The 16,317-nt window shown below is 41.4% G+C and overlaps 1 protein-coding gene and 1 long non-coding RNA gene across 15 annotated transcripts in view; one reads left to right on the top strand and one right to left on the bottom strand.

Moving 5' to 3' along the window:
* Positions 1-11,965, bottom strand: part of camk2g1 (calcium/calmodulin-dependent protein kinase (CaM kinase) II gamma 1) — a 37,425-nt gene extending 25,460 nt beyond the window's left edge. For 5 of the 13 annotated variants that reach the window (XM_020605142.1, XM_020605140.1, XM_020605144.1 and 2 more), the window contains exons 1-3: positions 11,666-11,964; positions 9,481-9,575; positions 3,248-3,307 (exon numbers count right to left, since the gene is read on the bottom strand). In XM_020605142.1, the coding sequence (XP_020460798.1) occupies positions 3,248-3,307; positions 9,481-9,575; positions 11,666-11,730 (220 nt within the window). In that variant the 5' untranslated portion in view covers positions 11,731-11,964. Of the gene's footprint in view, positions 1-3,247; positions 3,308-9,480; positions 9,576-11,665 lie in introns of all 13 variants that reach the window. The other 8 variants (XM_020605139.1, XM_020605143.1, XM_020605147.1 and 5 more) reach the window with 6 other exon arrangements.
* On the top strand, positions 10,295-14,990 carry LOC109962995 (uncharacterized). 2 transcript variants are annotated; one of them, XR_002275343.1, is made up of 3 exons: positions 10,295-11,061; positions 13,040-13,221; positions 14,559-14,990. It is a non-coding gene; the product is annotated as an uncharacterized LOC109962995 (long non-coding RNA). The 2 variants fall into 2 exon arrangements; XR_002275344.1 differs by having other exon boundaries at positions 10,297-11,052; positions 14,559-14,989.
* The last annotated feature ends 1,327 nt before the right edge of the window (positions 14,991-16,317 follow it).

Genomic DNA, 16,317 nt, shown 5'->3' with positions numbered 1-16,317 from the left:
GGGTGGGCAGTGAAAGATGTAAACAAACGTACAGGAATTGTTGTAGTGTTCAACTGTTAAATATGCCCATAAACTGAGGCTAAGAGAAAAAATAAAATTAAAAGCATTTTAAGAGAAAGATAGACCAGATCAGAGCTGGAGGAACAAGCTATGGCTGTGACATGTAGATTCTTCTCTCACCACAGACTGACCACACAGACTTCACATGGTCCGATTACTCAAAACTGATCGATAGGGTCAGAAATGCATTTTTGGGGTCCAATTACCATTGGTTTTTAAACTTGACAAGAACACCCCACAAATGGCATGTCGCTGCATCATGTTCATGATGCAGCATGAGTGATATTCCACAGGAGAGGAAAAGATATTTCAAATCCAGGTGACGTGTTGGAAGTTTGATGTTTATCACAACATTAAAATCAACTTATGGCTATTTTTTTCCCCACAGTAATACCTGCAACATTTCACGCTTCTATGCCATTGAAAAATGTTAATATAGATTACTTCTGGGGGCATTTTTGGTTTTACTTGATGACGATTAGGTGACGATGTGGAGATTGACATGGAGAGAGAGAGAGAGAGAGAGGAGATATGACAGGAAATAAAGATTTATAGCTACAAATGAATGAATCAGGTGGAGGTTATATAGTAAGTGCCTTAGACTTCTAGCATGAGCCCTTATACAGGGATTTCGCCCTAACTAATCACAAACTTTATATATGTATGGTTGACACAGAGTACATGCAAAGTCTCTTATGTGATTGTTCATACATCCTCAGTCCACCGTAACAGCCTCAGGGTCAACAGATGACCAAGGAGCCATGACCGAGAATACATGAGACCATCCTTTGTGGAAGTCTTATGAGCCGACACACCCCTTTATCAGAACTCGGTTGTTGACCGAACGCTTCAGATGAAGTATAGGAGGAAAGGATGTCCCCATTTATCAATGTGTTCTTAGCACATTTTCCTTGCACTTTTTCCCCCAACCATCTTACATGGACAGGACTAAGACACAAGGAAAAGATATCAGTGAGGGGCACAGCAGTGCTTATAACGCTCTGTTCAAGCCAGTTTAAGCCAGATAACAGCCCGACATGGCAGTCGCAGGGCGTCAGAACCGACAAATGGCGCCAGACATGACAATTGATCATTTTTTTCCGGTATAGTCTGCCATAGTAAATGACAATCAATGCTGTGTGTGGGATGCCTCATGATGTCCCAATACTGTCTGGCATGTCAGAATTTCTTTTCGCCATCTATGATGAATTAGGCTGGCCCTGACCAACAGGAGCACAGATCGCTCTTCTGTTTACACACTTCTGGCATATTGGGTTAACTATCACAGTGATACAGCTAGTGTTAGCATACTGACTTTCACAGTCAGCCTTGTGAAATAGCTACTCTATCAGGACTAGCTAGCTTGTTTTCAGTTTTACTACCAGCTGAAAACAAAAACCCACTTATTTTTAACTGCTATTTCAAGTTATCTGTGAAGGAGAGACAACACAGGCTGGTGCCCTGCCCTGCTTTTCTGAGACAAGCAGCCAGTATCACACCCTCTTGTCCTGGTCCCTGGCACCTCCAATGACGGCAGGCAGTGATCTGTCAGGTACCAGTGCGTTGTCTGTCATTTCCCTTGTCCAAGAATTTGTGACTCTAAAATCATTTAATCTGACACAGTGACTATTGTATCAGACTAAAAAAAAAAAAAAAAACATGTAGTCTGAACCAGGCATAAAAGACCTGAAGGGTATCCATACCTGAATTTTCAGTCTTTGCCTTGTTAATTAAATAACATTACTTTTGCAAGGTGTCTTCGAACCAATTTGCTTTGCTGCATTTTTGCAGCAGTTGTTCTGTCACTATTTTTCTGACTGTGGAACAGCACAACTTAATCCCACATAGAAAGCTCTGCTTGACTACTAGGAAAACAGCCGTCAAAGAGCACAACTTAGGTGAATCACAGAAAAAAAAAATTATGGCAGGCGTGGGTGGAGACCGTCTGAAGCAAGTCTATGAAATGTTTTAAGTTTACAGAACCCCCCCTCCCCAAAAAAACCCCAGTAATGCTTGATACCAGTAATGTTTCCTGATGGAGACAAGTGAGTGCTTGGTCAAGGGCAAAAAAAATAAAGTGGTGATTGCAGTAATGAGCTCATATTACCATGATACTGCGGTTCCACAGTAACTATCTCAGTCCTACTGTCAAAGCTAAACAGCAGCAGAATGACAAGGCAGGATCCGGGCAGCAGGAACAAAGTGTCATAGATCCGTCTTAGGTTTACTGTCAGGGGATTCGGTTTTCCTTATGTAAAATGAATATCAGTTGTATAATACGATGATAGTAGGATGGCCCTGCAGCAAGAAACGAGCGACTGCTCTTTCCTCCTCCTCCCATCTTCTCACTCTCCCTCCATCTGTCTCCTACTCCTCTTGCTTTCATGTCTCCATCTGTCTCTTTTTTTGTGCCCTCTTTTGTCCACCAAAGTTTGAATGCAGACGATGCCAAAATATGTTAAAAAAGAGGAGGATGGAAAAAAGAGAGAGAGTGAAAAATCAAGAGAGGGTAGGAGAACAGAAAAGTAGGCGAGGGGTGAGTGAGAAAATTAGGACAGGAGGAAAAGAGAAATAAGAAGGAGCGCAGTAGGAAAGTGTCATTGATTTTGTCATTTTCCCCCTTTGTACCCTTTGACATTCTATCTCCTCTGGACAACTCTATTACAGCTGCACAATGCATTTTATCACTGTAATGTGAATTTACACACGGGCACCAAGTAATAAAACCAGAAACAGCAACATGTCCGACATACAGAACTTCTGTGACAATCTTAGCAGGCAGAGCAGAGATCTTTGCTTTTTGTTATTGTTGCACAGCTGAAACTAGTGTTATTCTTTACAAAGATCTCTCTCGATTCCAGATTAAAGGTTTATCCTGGTTTCTGTAAACGTTGTTGCATATGTGTGCATTAACAGTACATTTTGAAAACCCCATCATAACTTAAATATAATTATACATCTTTACTCAATGTCCACTTAGTTTTTTCCCTTTTATGCTAATTAAAAATGTTTTTAATCAAACCATTTCCAGTGTTTTCATGGTTAACATATTAAAACTGATTAACAGTATATTGGGAAAGTCTCTTACAGATGCCCAATACGAGTACGAGTTTAGCCTAAAATATGATATTGGCACTAGTACTGGTGCATTCAGCACAAGCAATGATACAGGACTGCAGAAACTCACCGATGTTTGCGTGCTTCAGGAGACGGCAGATACGAGCCTCTCTCTCAAGCTTCTGATGGTCTGAGGAGAAAAAAGTTGCAGTTTCGATAAGTTACAATCAGAGGCCAAAACAGCACCTGGTTAAACAACTGATTAGTTGCACAACTTTTAGTTAGTTAATTCAGGTGAAGTTGGTTTACAAGCTTTTCACTTCAGTGCTTAACAAGAAATGTCATAACCCCCACCATGTTCAGCAGCTTATCACTGTTGGAGGCAGACAAAATAACTGGAACAATATATGTAATCAAAAATGTTAACACTGCAATATTCTTGTTAATGTATTTTCTTCTTATTATTTTACTATTTTGCCTTTATTGTATTGTGATAGTAAACATACCAACAGCAAAGGTGGGAGAGAAGAGGGAGAGAGACATGCAACCAGAGGTCCCTGGCCGAAATTGAAATGAGGAAACTGCAGTTATAATGTTAGGGCCACAGACCATGAGGCACCACAAGCACCGGTTTAGAAAAATCTCAATGTGGTTTTGTTACTGAAGCCAGTAAACACATTAGTTCACTTGCTATAATGTTTTCAACACAACACCTAATATATGTCACAGCCAGTGCAGATCTAGCAGTAAGCATGGAATACGTCTTCAAAATTTCAGGGTTCTCTCCATCCCAGACAAGGTTGCAGCGGTATACTGGTTTTATCATACCATGCACATTTGAACACCTTCAAGAACGCCATCCCTTCGTGCAGATCAAAGCCTGTGCCCTGTTGATTACTTTTGCTAATCTCTGACTTACAAAAGGATAAACTGATCCCGATCTAACCACAGAAACACATATGCAAACTTTCCGGCTCACATAAGTAAGTGTGTGTGTGTGTGTGTGTGTGTGTGTGTGTGAGCGAGTGAAGGTACAGACAGGACCAGTTTGTCTGCACTGTTGTGTATCTACAATAAATTAGCAACTATTCTGATAATTGTTTAGACCATTGTGACGACATTTCTCACCACTGTCTTACACACCAGTCAAATGATTAACTGAGAAAATAATCAGCAGTTTAATCCCTAATGAAAATAATCAATAGTTGCATGTGAATACAAAACAGTTCAAAATAGCTCCAATCCAACCAAATACAACAGTAAAATCCTGCTTTTACATCAACCCACGAGTGATGGACCGTTAATGTAACAATATATAATAATAAAACAATATATACAGTTTAAACATTTCCTGCATTGAGTAGCCTGCTTCTTCTTTTAATACTTTAAGTACATTTACCTGATAAGTAATACTTAACACTGTCAATGCAGGCCTTTTACTTGTAACAGTTACATTTACAGTGTGACTGAGTACTTTTACTCAAGGATGTGAATACTTCCTCTACTTGGTGCCAACATGCAACATAACGTGCTTTAGTTATACAATATGTTACAGTTGCATGCTATTTTTAAAATCATGTGTTTAACTCTGTTTATTCTTTAGGGTCAATCTAGTGCTACAATCTAGTTCAATCTGCTGTCACAGCCACTTGCAGTTAATAAAAACATTCCTTTGAGGGTCGTTATAGCCGATAATAGTAACTGTGTAATACACTGTTGCAACTCTATTCCCAAATATACATTTCAGTGTCTGCAACTAACAATATGACTGAGGCAATTGCTTTGCCTCAATCTGACTCAGTCGAGTAGTTTCTTTTGTGATATTGATTTACAGAACATTCACAGCTAAGTATGTATTTAAATACTTGAACTGCAAGTACTGGGATGCAAATATTTGAGGAAGGATTTGTTTCTGTGCATATGAATGCAAATACATTAGCCCATAGCACAAATCTATTAGCAACAGGCCTACAGTCATTCAAGATGAACTAATGCATTTGCTTCTGAAGGGTAACAGTCACAAGCAGAACTCCACTGATCTCATTTTGTTTTAAGGTTATTAAACTATGTGTACATATTAATGAGGCTGCGTGTAGCAGATTATACATGGGTTTTGCACATGCATGCATGCACAGTATGTGCATGTGTGTGTAATGGGTTTCAAGTAAAGCCCAAGCCAGTTAGAGAACACTGCAATGTTTGCACTTCTGGCTGGGAGTGGATGCTAGCGATCACACATGCTTCTAGACCAAATCAACATCCTTGTTTGAGGATTTTACTGAATCCTGCAGCAGTGTGTGTGTGTGTGTGTGTGTGTGTTTGTGTGTGCATGTGTTTTTGTCAGATGTTGGCATGTAAAGCACATGACACTACTTCCATCACAGAGAGGGTGTAACCACAACTGTGCAACAGCTACGCAGCTGAGGTCAGAGGTCACCTGACTTAACTGCAGTGAAGATCCAGTATGACTCAGTGTGTGGATGTGTGTGCTATCAGTGTGTTGAATCCAACTCAGCCCTGAGTTCCATGGCAATTACGCCACACAGAATCTTGTTTCCCTAGTGCAGCAACAGCCTGCAATGAAATTCACATGCTAGTGCTGAGCAGTCTCCTCTCAACAAGGGTTCTTTCACAAGTGCAATACAGAATGTACAGGCATTATAAAAGAGCACATTACTATCTGCATCCTTCAACACCGTCTCCGACTATCATACCTACCCCTTTCTTTGCTGATTTTTTTTTTCTAACTTGTTGCTGTCTTGGATGAGGTTTAAAGCTGCAGTCAGGTGTTTCTAGCCACTTCTGTAATCTAACAGGGTGCTACACTCTCCACATTTGTCATCCACATCCCTCCCTCATCTGAGAGAAAGCGAGTGAATAAGGAAGAGACCTTTTAATTACTCTGACACAGGATTGAGCGACTGAGGGAAGGAGGGAGGGTTACATGAAATGTCCATTTGCTAGAATCACAGCTCCCCTGTGTGTTTGCTTGCATGTGTTTGTGTATAGCCGTTTACCCTGGTGCAGTGTCACTGCAGCACTCACTAATTCATTCAATCTTCTTATTTGCTGGTGCGAGAGTGTGTGTTAGAAGAAGACAAGGAAGAGAGGGCTTGAAGGTAATTAGTGACACTTCCTGCTGCTCTCTAATTGGCCATCTGCTTTGCCATGGGGCGGGCTCACAGCCATCTTACATGAGCTGAGGAGGACAGAGAGGGTCCGACGCTCGCTCACAAACACACCCCTATCTCTGCCACAGCTGACAATCTGGCTGAAAGCTTAAGGATCAAGTTCAATCTGTTGCAAGCAAGTTTACATCCAAACGGTTAGGACTGGTAAACACTGACAAACCCCATTTTATTTCTGATACCGAGTAGCTCAATACCAATAATGTGCCAATATTTGAGGGCGAGTAGGTGTTTTCAGAAAATATTTAATGAATATGGCACTATTCCCCCATGCGTGTTGCAACAAGCATGATGCACACTTATTAGCTCAAAGATGCTGATGAGATTTACTCTTCAGGGATCAAAATTTGGCACCGAATGACAAACCGTTTCTCAATAATTGATAGTATCTAAGGAATTCAGTCAGTACTATAAACATATCAGAACTCAGTACCCAGCCCTAGAAGCAGCAAATGCACTCAGGCTAGCCAGACTGAATCATCATTTTGTTTCAGCCTGACGTCGTGTTCATGTTAGCCAACGCCTGTCACACATTTTCAGCCAACACAAAAGCTGCAGTAGCGGTTGCTAGGAGAAGTTCACGTAACGTTTTAAGGATGATTAAAAATATATATTGATTCAAGCACTGTCACTGGACAATGGATAAGATGACATCACCATTCTTAATCCTGTTGACAAAGCTTTGATTAGACAATTGCTTCACCATCAATAAGCACAACACCACACCTACTGAAGTCATTGAACAAAGAATAACTGCTGTCAGTCATTTTCCATTAATAATTATAATAATGAGGGACTGGCTGCAGGAGATGGGCAAAGAAGTGGACTGAATTTGTGAAATTTCTAACCAATAAATATTAGTTTTTTTTTCCCTCAGGGACAATTATACCGCCTCAGAAGACTAACTACTGGACACTAGAAAATGTTGACTACAAGTATTAAGGTAGTGAATCAAAGTCTGCCGCACTCTCACCCACCACCACAGTGTTGCAGCAGATAATGCAGTGACCATCCACTTTGCACAGTCACTTCACCCATCAACAAAATAAAATAGAGTATTCATTCTGTGCATTAACTCGTATCACGGCAATCTGTGTACTTGTTATGGATGGCCTGAATTTGTACTGTGGGTCATTTAACAGTTGCACCGATTTTTGAGCAGACAATGTATTCCTTCACCCTCTAATCTCATTTTATTACACAGTTTGTGTGTAAAAATTAGAGCTTCATCTTGTTCTTGGGGTCATCACTTCCACTCTTTCTGATTTTCCAGGTCTGCACCACCCAAAAGAGCCCCCGCCCTATTCAAAAACAAAAACCACCGCTTGATTCTCTGGGAATCAGGTGAATGTTTGCGTACTGTGCAGCTCACTCGATCCACCCCCAACTATCCCACAGCCAACTTCCTACATTCATTGTTGACCTCTCTCCCTCATTTCCTTCCTTCCTTCCTTCCTTCTTTCTTTCCATTCCATCCTTCTCAGATTACCGCAGTGTTTACCAGAGCTTTGAGAGACTTACCCACCAGGCCACACGTGAGGTCATACTCCCCCCATCAGACTAAAAAAACCCCACCCAAATCCTACTGGGCAAGCTGCCTGCTCACGCTCTGGCTGCCTCTGTGTGGATGTTGTGTTTTGTGTGCGTGTTGCGTCAGCAGGATGGCCTACCGCAATGCTTCTCTTAGAGCAAAATCCTCTTGTTCCCTCTTTCGCTCACTATCATGTCTAGTTCTGTTGCATTTCACCTTGCTTCCCTGGTGTGAAGTGTCACTGATCTCATAAGACTATACTGTTAAAAATCTCCTCCTCGTCACTTTCTTCTCCCCTGGCAAACACATACATACTATGCACAGGCCTACACTGTGCTCCCTACCCCTGCAAAAAGCCAACAGTTTTCTGCTGACCCCTTGCTTTGCATTGGTGAGACATTAATACAGGGAGCTGACTTATGTGGACACCTGATGGCTAGGATAGAACAATACTGGCATTACAACACACTCACAAATGCCTCACAATACAGCCATGCTCTATTAGCATTACTCCCTGCTTTCTTTCACACTTGCACAAATGCCATCAGACACAGACAACAGGGCAAACAGGGAGGCGCCTACGGAATCCGTGGGGTCTGAGTGTTTGATGAGATACATTTAGCATAAATGGATTAGCCTCGATACAAACCAATCTCACTTCACAGAAAGACAAGAGAAAGCAATGAAGGAGAGAGGCTAGCAGAGGAAGCGAGACAGAGGCAATGAGAGAAAACAAATGAAAGAATAAAAGAAAGCCAGGTTTGTGTGAACATCAAGATGGAGTACAGGCCTAATTTGTCAGACACAAAAAGGAGAAAGCAAATAAGAATCTCAGCCTGGGAAGGTTCTCACACACTGATGTGAGCTCACATCATCACTGCAACATTGCATGCCACACCAGGCACGTGGGTGTGGATCTATGCAGAGTCTCCCCAGAGACGATAAAGTAGAGTAATTAAATTCAGGAGTGAACTGTGGAGCTATGTGATGACCACAAGGCAAAAACTGGAAAAAATTAAAATTGTGCCATCTCTTTTTGTTTTATTTCATCCCAGTCATGTGCCCTTTCCATGAAAAGCACCTTAGAAATTTGTCTGTTGACATCACAGAAAAGCCACTGACAGTAATTCAATACAGTGTTTATAAAGACGGTCATTAAACCATCAAAAGGTTGCTGATAACTTCCCACAGAGACAATGACTGAATAAAAGATTTCCTCTACTATTGAAAATATGGGACTTCTGTTTATGTGCATACTTTCCAATAAGACTGTATGATATGATAATACAGAATAAACAATGAGCACAAAGACGTGAACCAGTAGAGATTTTGCTATAGTTATGTCCTCAACATCTATAGTGAGCCATAGTAGGCAAGGCCACAAATAAATGAGCTGAACAGCTTTACAGTAATACTGAACTGACAGGAGTTTTGCATCAATAAGATGAAGTAGATTTGATTTTGTATGTAGCTCATTGGATTAGCCAAAGACAGACATTTCTACTTTGTTTATCTACGCATGGCTGCTCAGTACTCACTAGTGCAACACAAACACATATAGAGCTCTATTTTCTAATATACAGCATAAACAAAGCAGACATGCACATATCAGGGTCTATGAGAGTGTACATGGTGTTACCATACCTCTAGCAGACAGCTTCTTAGTGTTGATGATTTTTGCAGCATATTCCTGTCCTGATGACTTCTTTACACACCTACGCACCACTGAAAACGCTCCCCTAAGAAGAAAGAACCAAAAATCAGTTCCATTTCACATGCGCACTCTCAAACACAGACACACACACACGCACAGTGACATTTGAAACTACATCCACGCGTGTGGTGGTGGTTTGTTTGTGTAGGGTAACAACCTTGGTCTCTCTCATACACAGAATACACTCATTACTATCAAAGCATCAGTGTGTTCCACTTGAGAAGGTGAGCAACAATCCTAAACCAGCACTACAACAACAAGCTTCTCCATCGTGAATTCCGCTATCGGTTCACGATTATAAAGGAATGGTCATATTTTCCTCATCTCTAAAGGCACACAATAGCACCAGCACAAAGAATGGGCTGCATCTCACACAACAATGGTACACATTTAACATAGTCACAAGATAACAGTGTTCAGTAATAAATCTGCTCAAGCAGAAAAGGAAGTGTATGACACACTGTAAAACAATTCCTGCTCTGAGGGGGTTTCATACTGACCCCAGATGAATGCTCCATATTTTTCACCTGCTAGCTGCTATGGTGACTGTACAGTTTTGGGGGATCACAGAACAAGTAATTATGCATGATTTAATAGCACCTGTATAACAGCCCGTTCAACCTGCAGTATGTGGTTATCTACATTTATCCTAAAATAAGCTCCCTTTTCCTACTACTGGAGATATGGAGGGTTGCTACGTTTTGCTGCACTCTGCTCCTACCACTCAGATCTTAGTTTCAGTTATTTACCAGTAAATCAGAGGCGACAGGTAACAGAAGTACAACTCAGTGGCTTGACTTTAATAACCTATGATGGAACAAAATGCATTAACAAACGGGTTTCAAACAAGGTAGGAATCAGTAGCAGTAAGGTTCAGATCTATATGGAGGACGTGTATATATGTGGGAGTGCACTGGCTGTGCAATTAGTGTCATCGATTACTGTCAATTATAAAGGCAAAGAGTGGACATGTCAGCTCAAAATTAAGGTCGGTGTATCTTTTAAAAACCAATGTCGCCCCAGTTTGTGTACAACTGGGAAAAAATTGCTTTACTGGTCTTGTGTCGAAATGTGTCGTCGTCGCCCAAAAAATTCGGTTTCACATAGCGTCCCCCTCAGTGGTTGTGATAAGGATGATATTAGGGTTCAGGTTAGAAGAAACACATTTCGATGGGAAAACTGATTTCGACACAACACCAGCCAAGAACAACGGATGCTGCTGCTGCTGCTGCTGATGATGACAGGGATGAAACAGAGGAGCTAGTGCCCAGTTTTCATGTCGTCATCAAAATACCGAGAAGCACGTCACCCACTCTTACACAGCAACGCCAAACTACCCGCACAACCGCCTGCGCTTTACAGTTACCTCGGTTTAAAACGCAGAGCGAAAACGCTTCTACTGATGCTCTGATGACGGGACCAGCTGGTGTGCGGAACGTATGGCAAACACAATGCGAAGATAAAGCAGCGCGGCCCGGACTTCCTCATTAAGCGATCCAGTGGTATTTAAGGTTACTCAACACAGTTACACAAATCAACCACAGCTGCTCAGAAAAAAAGCAGCCGGCCTAGTTAACTAGCGACCACAACCCACTGGCTACCGAGCCCGCACGGAGCTGTCAAACCTGCGACTCGGTGAAATGTCACAGGGCAAAGACTCCGGCGTCTCTCGGGGCCCCGAGACCAGAAAATACCGGCTAAAATGCACGGGAGGATAACTGCTGTTAACACAACAACCCCTGTGCTGTGTGTTCATCACCATTAACGACTAAAAGACACAACGCTAATCTGCTAACTCGGGCTATTTTAATATATATATCAGCATGGTAGCTTGGTGGCTAGTAACCGAACGTCAGTTACTGGAGAAGGAACGCTAGTAAGCCAATAGCAGAGGATATTTAGCCTGACTGCACCACGACCATTTCAGACACTATTTAACATAGAACGCTACTCATAAATTACTGAAGCACTCAACATGATTAGCTAGTATGTAAGCAATTCTAGCTAGCGATTACCTGCTAGCTAGCTAACCAGAAATACTGTGAATCGAGGTTGCGGGGGTGGGGGACAAAACGACAACACGATGCGCTCTGTAACAGAACGACTGCTTCTTACTTCCCGAGCTCCTCGTACAGCTGGTAATCGTCGGTAAACCTGGTGGATGTAGCGGTGGTTGCCATAGTTTGAGCCGTGAGAGACAAGCCCGAGCCTTGGGGTACGACGGTGGCTGGGTCTCTTACGGAGTCCAAGAGGACAGTAGGCTAGCCTCCAACACTGGAGAACCTTTCTGACAGGCAAGCAGGGCTGAAGAGGAGAGAGCACAGACGGAAAGGGAGGGGCTGGGGACAAGACAGGAGGAGGAGGAGGAGTGATGATGATGACGAGGACGATTTCGTCTGTGTGTGTATGTAGTAAAGGGCAAGAAACATCGCGAGACTAGGCTGTGTAGCACGGGATCAAGGCCTCTAGTGTAATGAAGTTACTGAAAATGTGATGAAATGGTGTTAAGTTCTTTGCTTTGTTTAACCTTCTTTTGGAGGATCGTAGATCATATATAGACAGTGGTGGAAGAAGTACTCAGATTATATACTTATGTAAAAGTACACAGTGTAAAAATACAATGATTCAAGTATATTAAATGTCCTGCTTTCAAAATATTACTTATAAGTAAAAATTATTAGCATCAAAAGCTATACTTATAGTACAAAAAATAACTATAAAAATGGCACATTTCAAATGAATGTATATTATATTACTGGATCATACATTTTGATGCATCAGTGTGTATACCATGCTAATTGTAACTATATTATATGCCTTTAATTTGAATTACTGCTGGGTGGCTTGTGGATTTCTCACTGATGATCAAAAGTCTTACAATTACATTGTATCTTGTTTGAGTAATTTGATTCAGAGAAGTAACTAAAGTTACCAAATGAATATAGTTGGATATATAGTACAATATTTGCCTCTAAAATGTAGTGAAGTCGAAGTATGAAGTAGCAGAAAATGAAAATACTCGAAGTACAGATATGTCAAAAGTGTACTTAAATACAGAACTTGAGTAAATGACATAGCCTATTGTTGAAAGGTACACAATCCTGAGATGGTACATAGTCTGGGCTAAAAAACTGCTTTGACATCCAGTTCCTGCCTCTTCTAATATCGTAAAAATATTGCGGTGAACATCACAGCAGTATTTTACTGCACTTGTTGGTATACACCCAACCCTGGTTCACACCTCATTGCAGCAGAGAGACAAACTCTGACACACTTCAATTTATACACATTGCCTAAGCACATGCACATACAGACACACATTTCAGTAATCAATATTGATTAACACAGGTCTTGCATTTAACACAGCAGGCCTGTCTGAACCATTGATTTTGTATGTGCATAAGAGAGATAGGGATGAGCAGAGGGAATAGTGTGACTCCTGTATCAGGTTTCCACCACAGACAAGCATGCATCTATGTTTTTCCACAGTGTGAAGATGGTTAGCTTGGTGGAGCTAAAAGATGGTATCACAGATCCAGAGTACTTCACTAAATGTGTGTCATGAGGAGGCCATCAGAGGACAGGCGAGTGGAGCTGGAGGGAGCCATAGAGCTTGGGAGTTAGAGATGGCTCCATGTGTGTGGCTACCTGCTCAGCACTCTGGCTCAGAGGTGGGACAGCAAACAGCACACTGACACTGTTGTAAAGAAAAGGGAGCAAAATGGTGATTTCACTTGAAAATCATTATGCGTGGTTGTCAGCGTAGGAACACATAGCAGAAACACTGAAAAGTTCAAATATTTTGAGGCCATATCTGTAAGTGCAGCCTGTTGAATCTGTGACAGAGAGCAGGAAAAGGAGGCCAGCATATGTATGTGTGTGCATGTTTGTGTGCTATGTGGAAGACAAATGAGCACTGCAATGTAGGCTACTGGCCTTCTCCTGCCCTCCTTTTCCTACGTGCTAACCCTGCTGCCTCTCCTCCTCTTCCTCCACCTCCTCAGCCTCCACAGAAGTTATATAATGGTGAACTCCTCAGCCTTTGTTATCTCACACCAACCACACACTATGCCTTGCCTGCTTGATGAGAGACAGAGAAGCAGAGGAGGGAAGAGGAGTGAGAGCACGGGATGCAGAGAGAAGAAAAATTAAGATGCTTCAGCTGAAATCAGCAGTCAAAGAAAGAAAGTCTTTGCAATATTGTAGTATTCATATTGTAGTATTTTTATAGTCAGACTTATTGCAATCTTGAGCAACCTTATGGCCATTATAAATGGCCTTACATGTGTGTCTTACATTTTAGACTTTTTACCTCAGGTCACTGTGAAGTCATAGTCAGCTGGTGGTCCTGAATCATATGAGCAAGAACTGGAGTGACAGAGCCCTTAGAGAGTCTAGCCCTTACTGCTATTCAGACTGACACATTGGTGTGCTAGTTGGGAAAGCTGACAACTATATGGTCACAGTTTTTATAGCCATGTTTAGAATTTGACTAATGACTGAATAGAAACATCGTGCTTTGGGTGTTTCACTGCTTTAAGTATGCCTCACAAACCTGTTGCTGCAGGCAGGAGAGCATCATCAGCAGTGGAAATCTATCCAGTTTTATGTCACTCATGGGGCCAGTTGAAGCTTACACCCATGCAGAACTTATGTTTAATTTTCTATAATTTCATGCCCTTCTGGAGCTAAAGCCATCCTGTCATATGATCTGCAGAGCCAAAATATCACATTTTTGTATGTAGCAGCCTCCCATGGATAGCTGAAGCTCTGTTTGAATTCAAAATAGACTAATTGTGCAATCAGAGCTTCAGGAACTGCATACATTTAGGAATTACTTTTCCTTTGTTGTGACTAATGAGGGCGAATATGCCATCTGTTACATCATCACAACTGAGAGGGTGGACAGGGCCAAGAGCTGAGTCATGACAGCCCTGTTCTCCGCTGCTTTGGAGAGATAATCTGGCTGGAGGATGTGAATGAGTAACACTGTTTCTTCCTTCAGCAGATACTGTCGTGATGCCCCAGAGCAATAAGCTACTGACCCCCAACTGCTCAGCAAGTCAGTCGTAACGGGTCGTGTTTGGCAGCACCTGGGTGTCAGTGTGTGGAGCTGGATGGGTGAAAAGCAGAGGATTGCAGCTGACGTGCCAGTGTGCTCAGTCAGTTCAGTGAGGATAAATAAATAATATTACATTTTTGAACATCATAGCACAAAACAGAGGTGACGTACTCAGTTCCTATTCTTGATGATTATAGAGTTTAGTCTTTCAAAGTCTGGAGTCTCTTTTTAAACTTTTGTTTTTCACTCAAACCTATAGTTTAATCATAGAAAGCACAAGCACAAATGTGAAATTCTGGGCTATTTGACAGAAGATAAACAACGTCTCTAATAAATATACAGTATAACCAGCATTTTTAAGTGGTCCTGTCAAGCTCTGGCTGATCTTTGTTGCTTCTGGTTACTTTATTCAAACTACAGTACATTGCCTACCACTTCAAAAAAAGTGAAGTAATGCACTGACATAACAGTTTGACATAACACAACAGTTGTCTATATGTACCACACCCTGGAACAGTTGTTTACAAGTTTGCTTACAACAGCAACTGCCAGGAGTTAACATGAAACAACTTACAGTCCTTCGTGTCACTGGCAGCACTTGCTCAAAGGACACAAAGCGCAATTCATAATAGATAAATGTTTGTGGAAATATTGGATTCAGACAAAGAACAAACGTGAGCAGCAAATGATACTAAAGGATTAGAGTTTTATTTTATTTTGATTTAGCTTGAACAGCACTTGCTAACATAAGTTTAAATTACCTACTCTGTGTATAGTTCAGCTCCCAGTTCATAAACTATCATTAAGTGACAGTAGTGAATACGGTGGAAACAGCAGTAAAGTTTTGGCATTCTTGAACTGACTGAAACTTGTGACAACAAATTTGCTTCCAGTTAAACCTGGAGAAAACATATGTATAAATATATATACATATACTGTATGTTTAAAAAAACAGTGGTTCATTTGGACACTTTTCTGTGATTCATATTCAAGCTACAATGATTAATCAGCAAAAAACTGAAAAATAGCCTGTAAATTTTGAGTAGCTTTGTCTTCTGTAGGTAAACTCTATACTATATATAATTGGAAAATATAGTGAAGATATCACCTGGGACTATGGGATAGTGTGTGGGACATTTTCTGCATTTTTCTGACATATTACTGACAAAATCATTAGTGGAGAAAACAACTGACTGATTAATTGATACTACAAATTAATTGTTAGTTGCAGCCCTACTCTATATGACGGGAGGCAACAGTTTGTGATGTAATTATTTATTCTGAGAAGGAAGTAAGGACTGGAGCCTATTCCAGCTGACATTGGGTGAGAGGCAGGGTCATTTCATTCATTTCATTTAATTTATTAGGTTTACCCTGGACAGGTCACCAGTCTGTCACAGGGCTGACATGTAGACAAACAACCACACACAGTCAGATTCACTCCTACAGGCAATTTAAAGTCACCAGTCAACCTAAGCTGCATGTGGACTGTGGGAGGAATAGAACGGGTGCCACACAGGCACAGGGAAAGCATGCAAACTCCACACAAAGAGGGCTTGAGCCCAGAACCTTCTTGATGTGAGGTGACAGCGTTAACCACCACACCGCTGTGCCACAGCAATTTGTTTGTTTTTTTTAATTCACAATAATTTCAAATTTTCTTGCTTGTGTTTCCATGGATAGTGTGTCTGTGCTGAAGGGAAAG

This window comes from Monopterus albus, unplaced genomic scaffold (genome assembly GCF_001952655.1).
Source record: "Monopterus albus unplaced genomic scaffold, M_albus_1.0 scaffold69.1, whole genome shotgun sequence".
Taxonomy (NCBI): Eukaryota; Metazoa; Chordata; class Actinopteri; order Synbranchiformes; family Synbranchidae; genus Monopterus; species Monopterus albus.
This window is presented reverse-complemented; position numbering and strand designations above follow the sequence as displayed.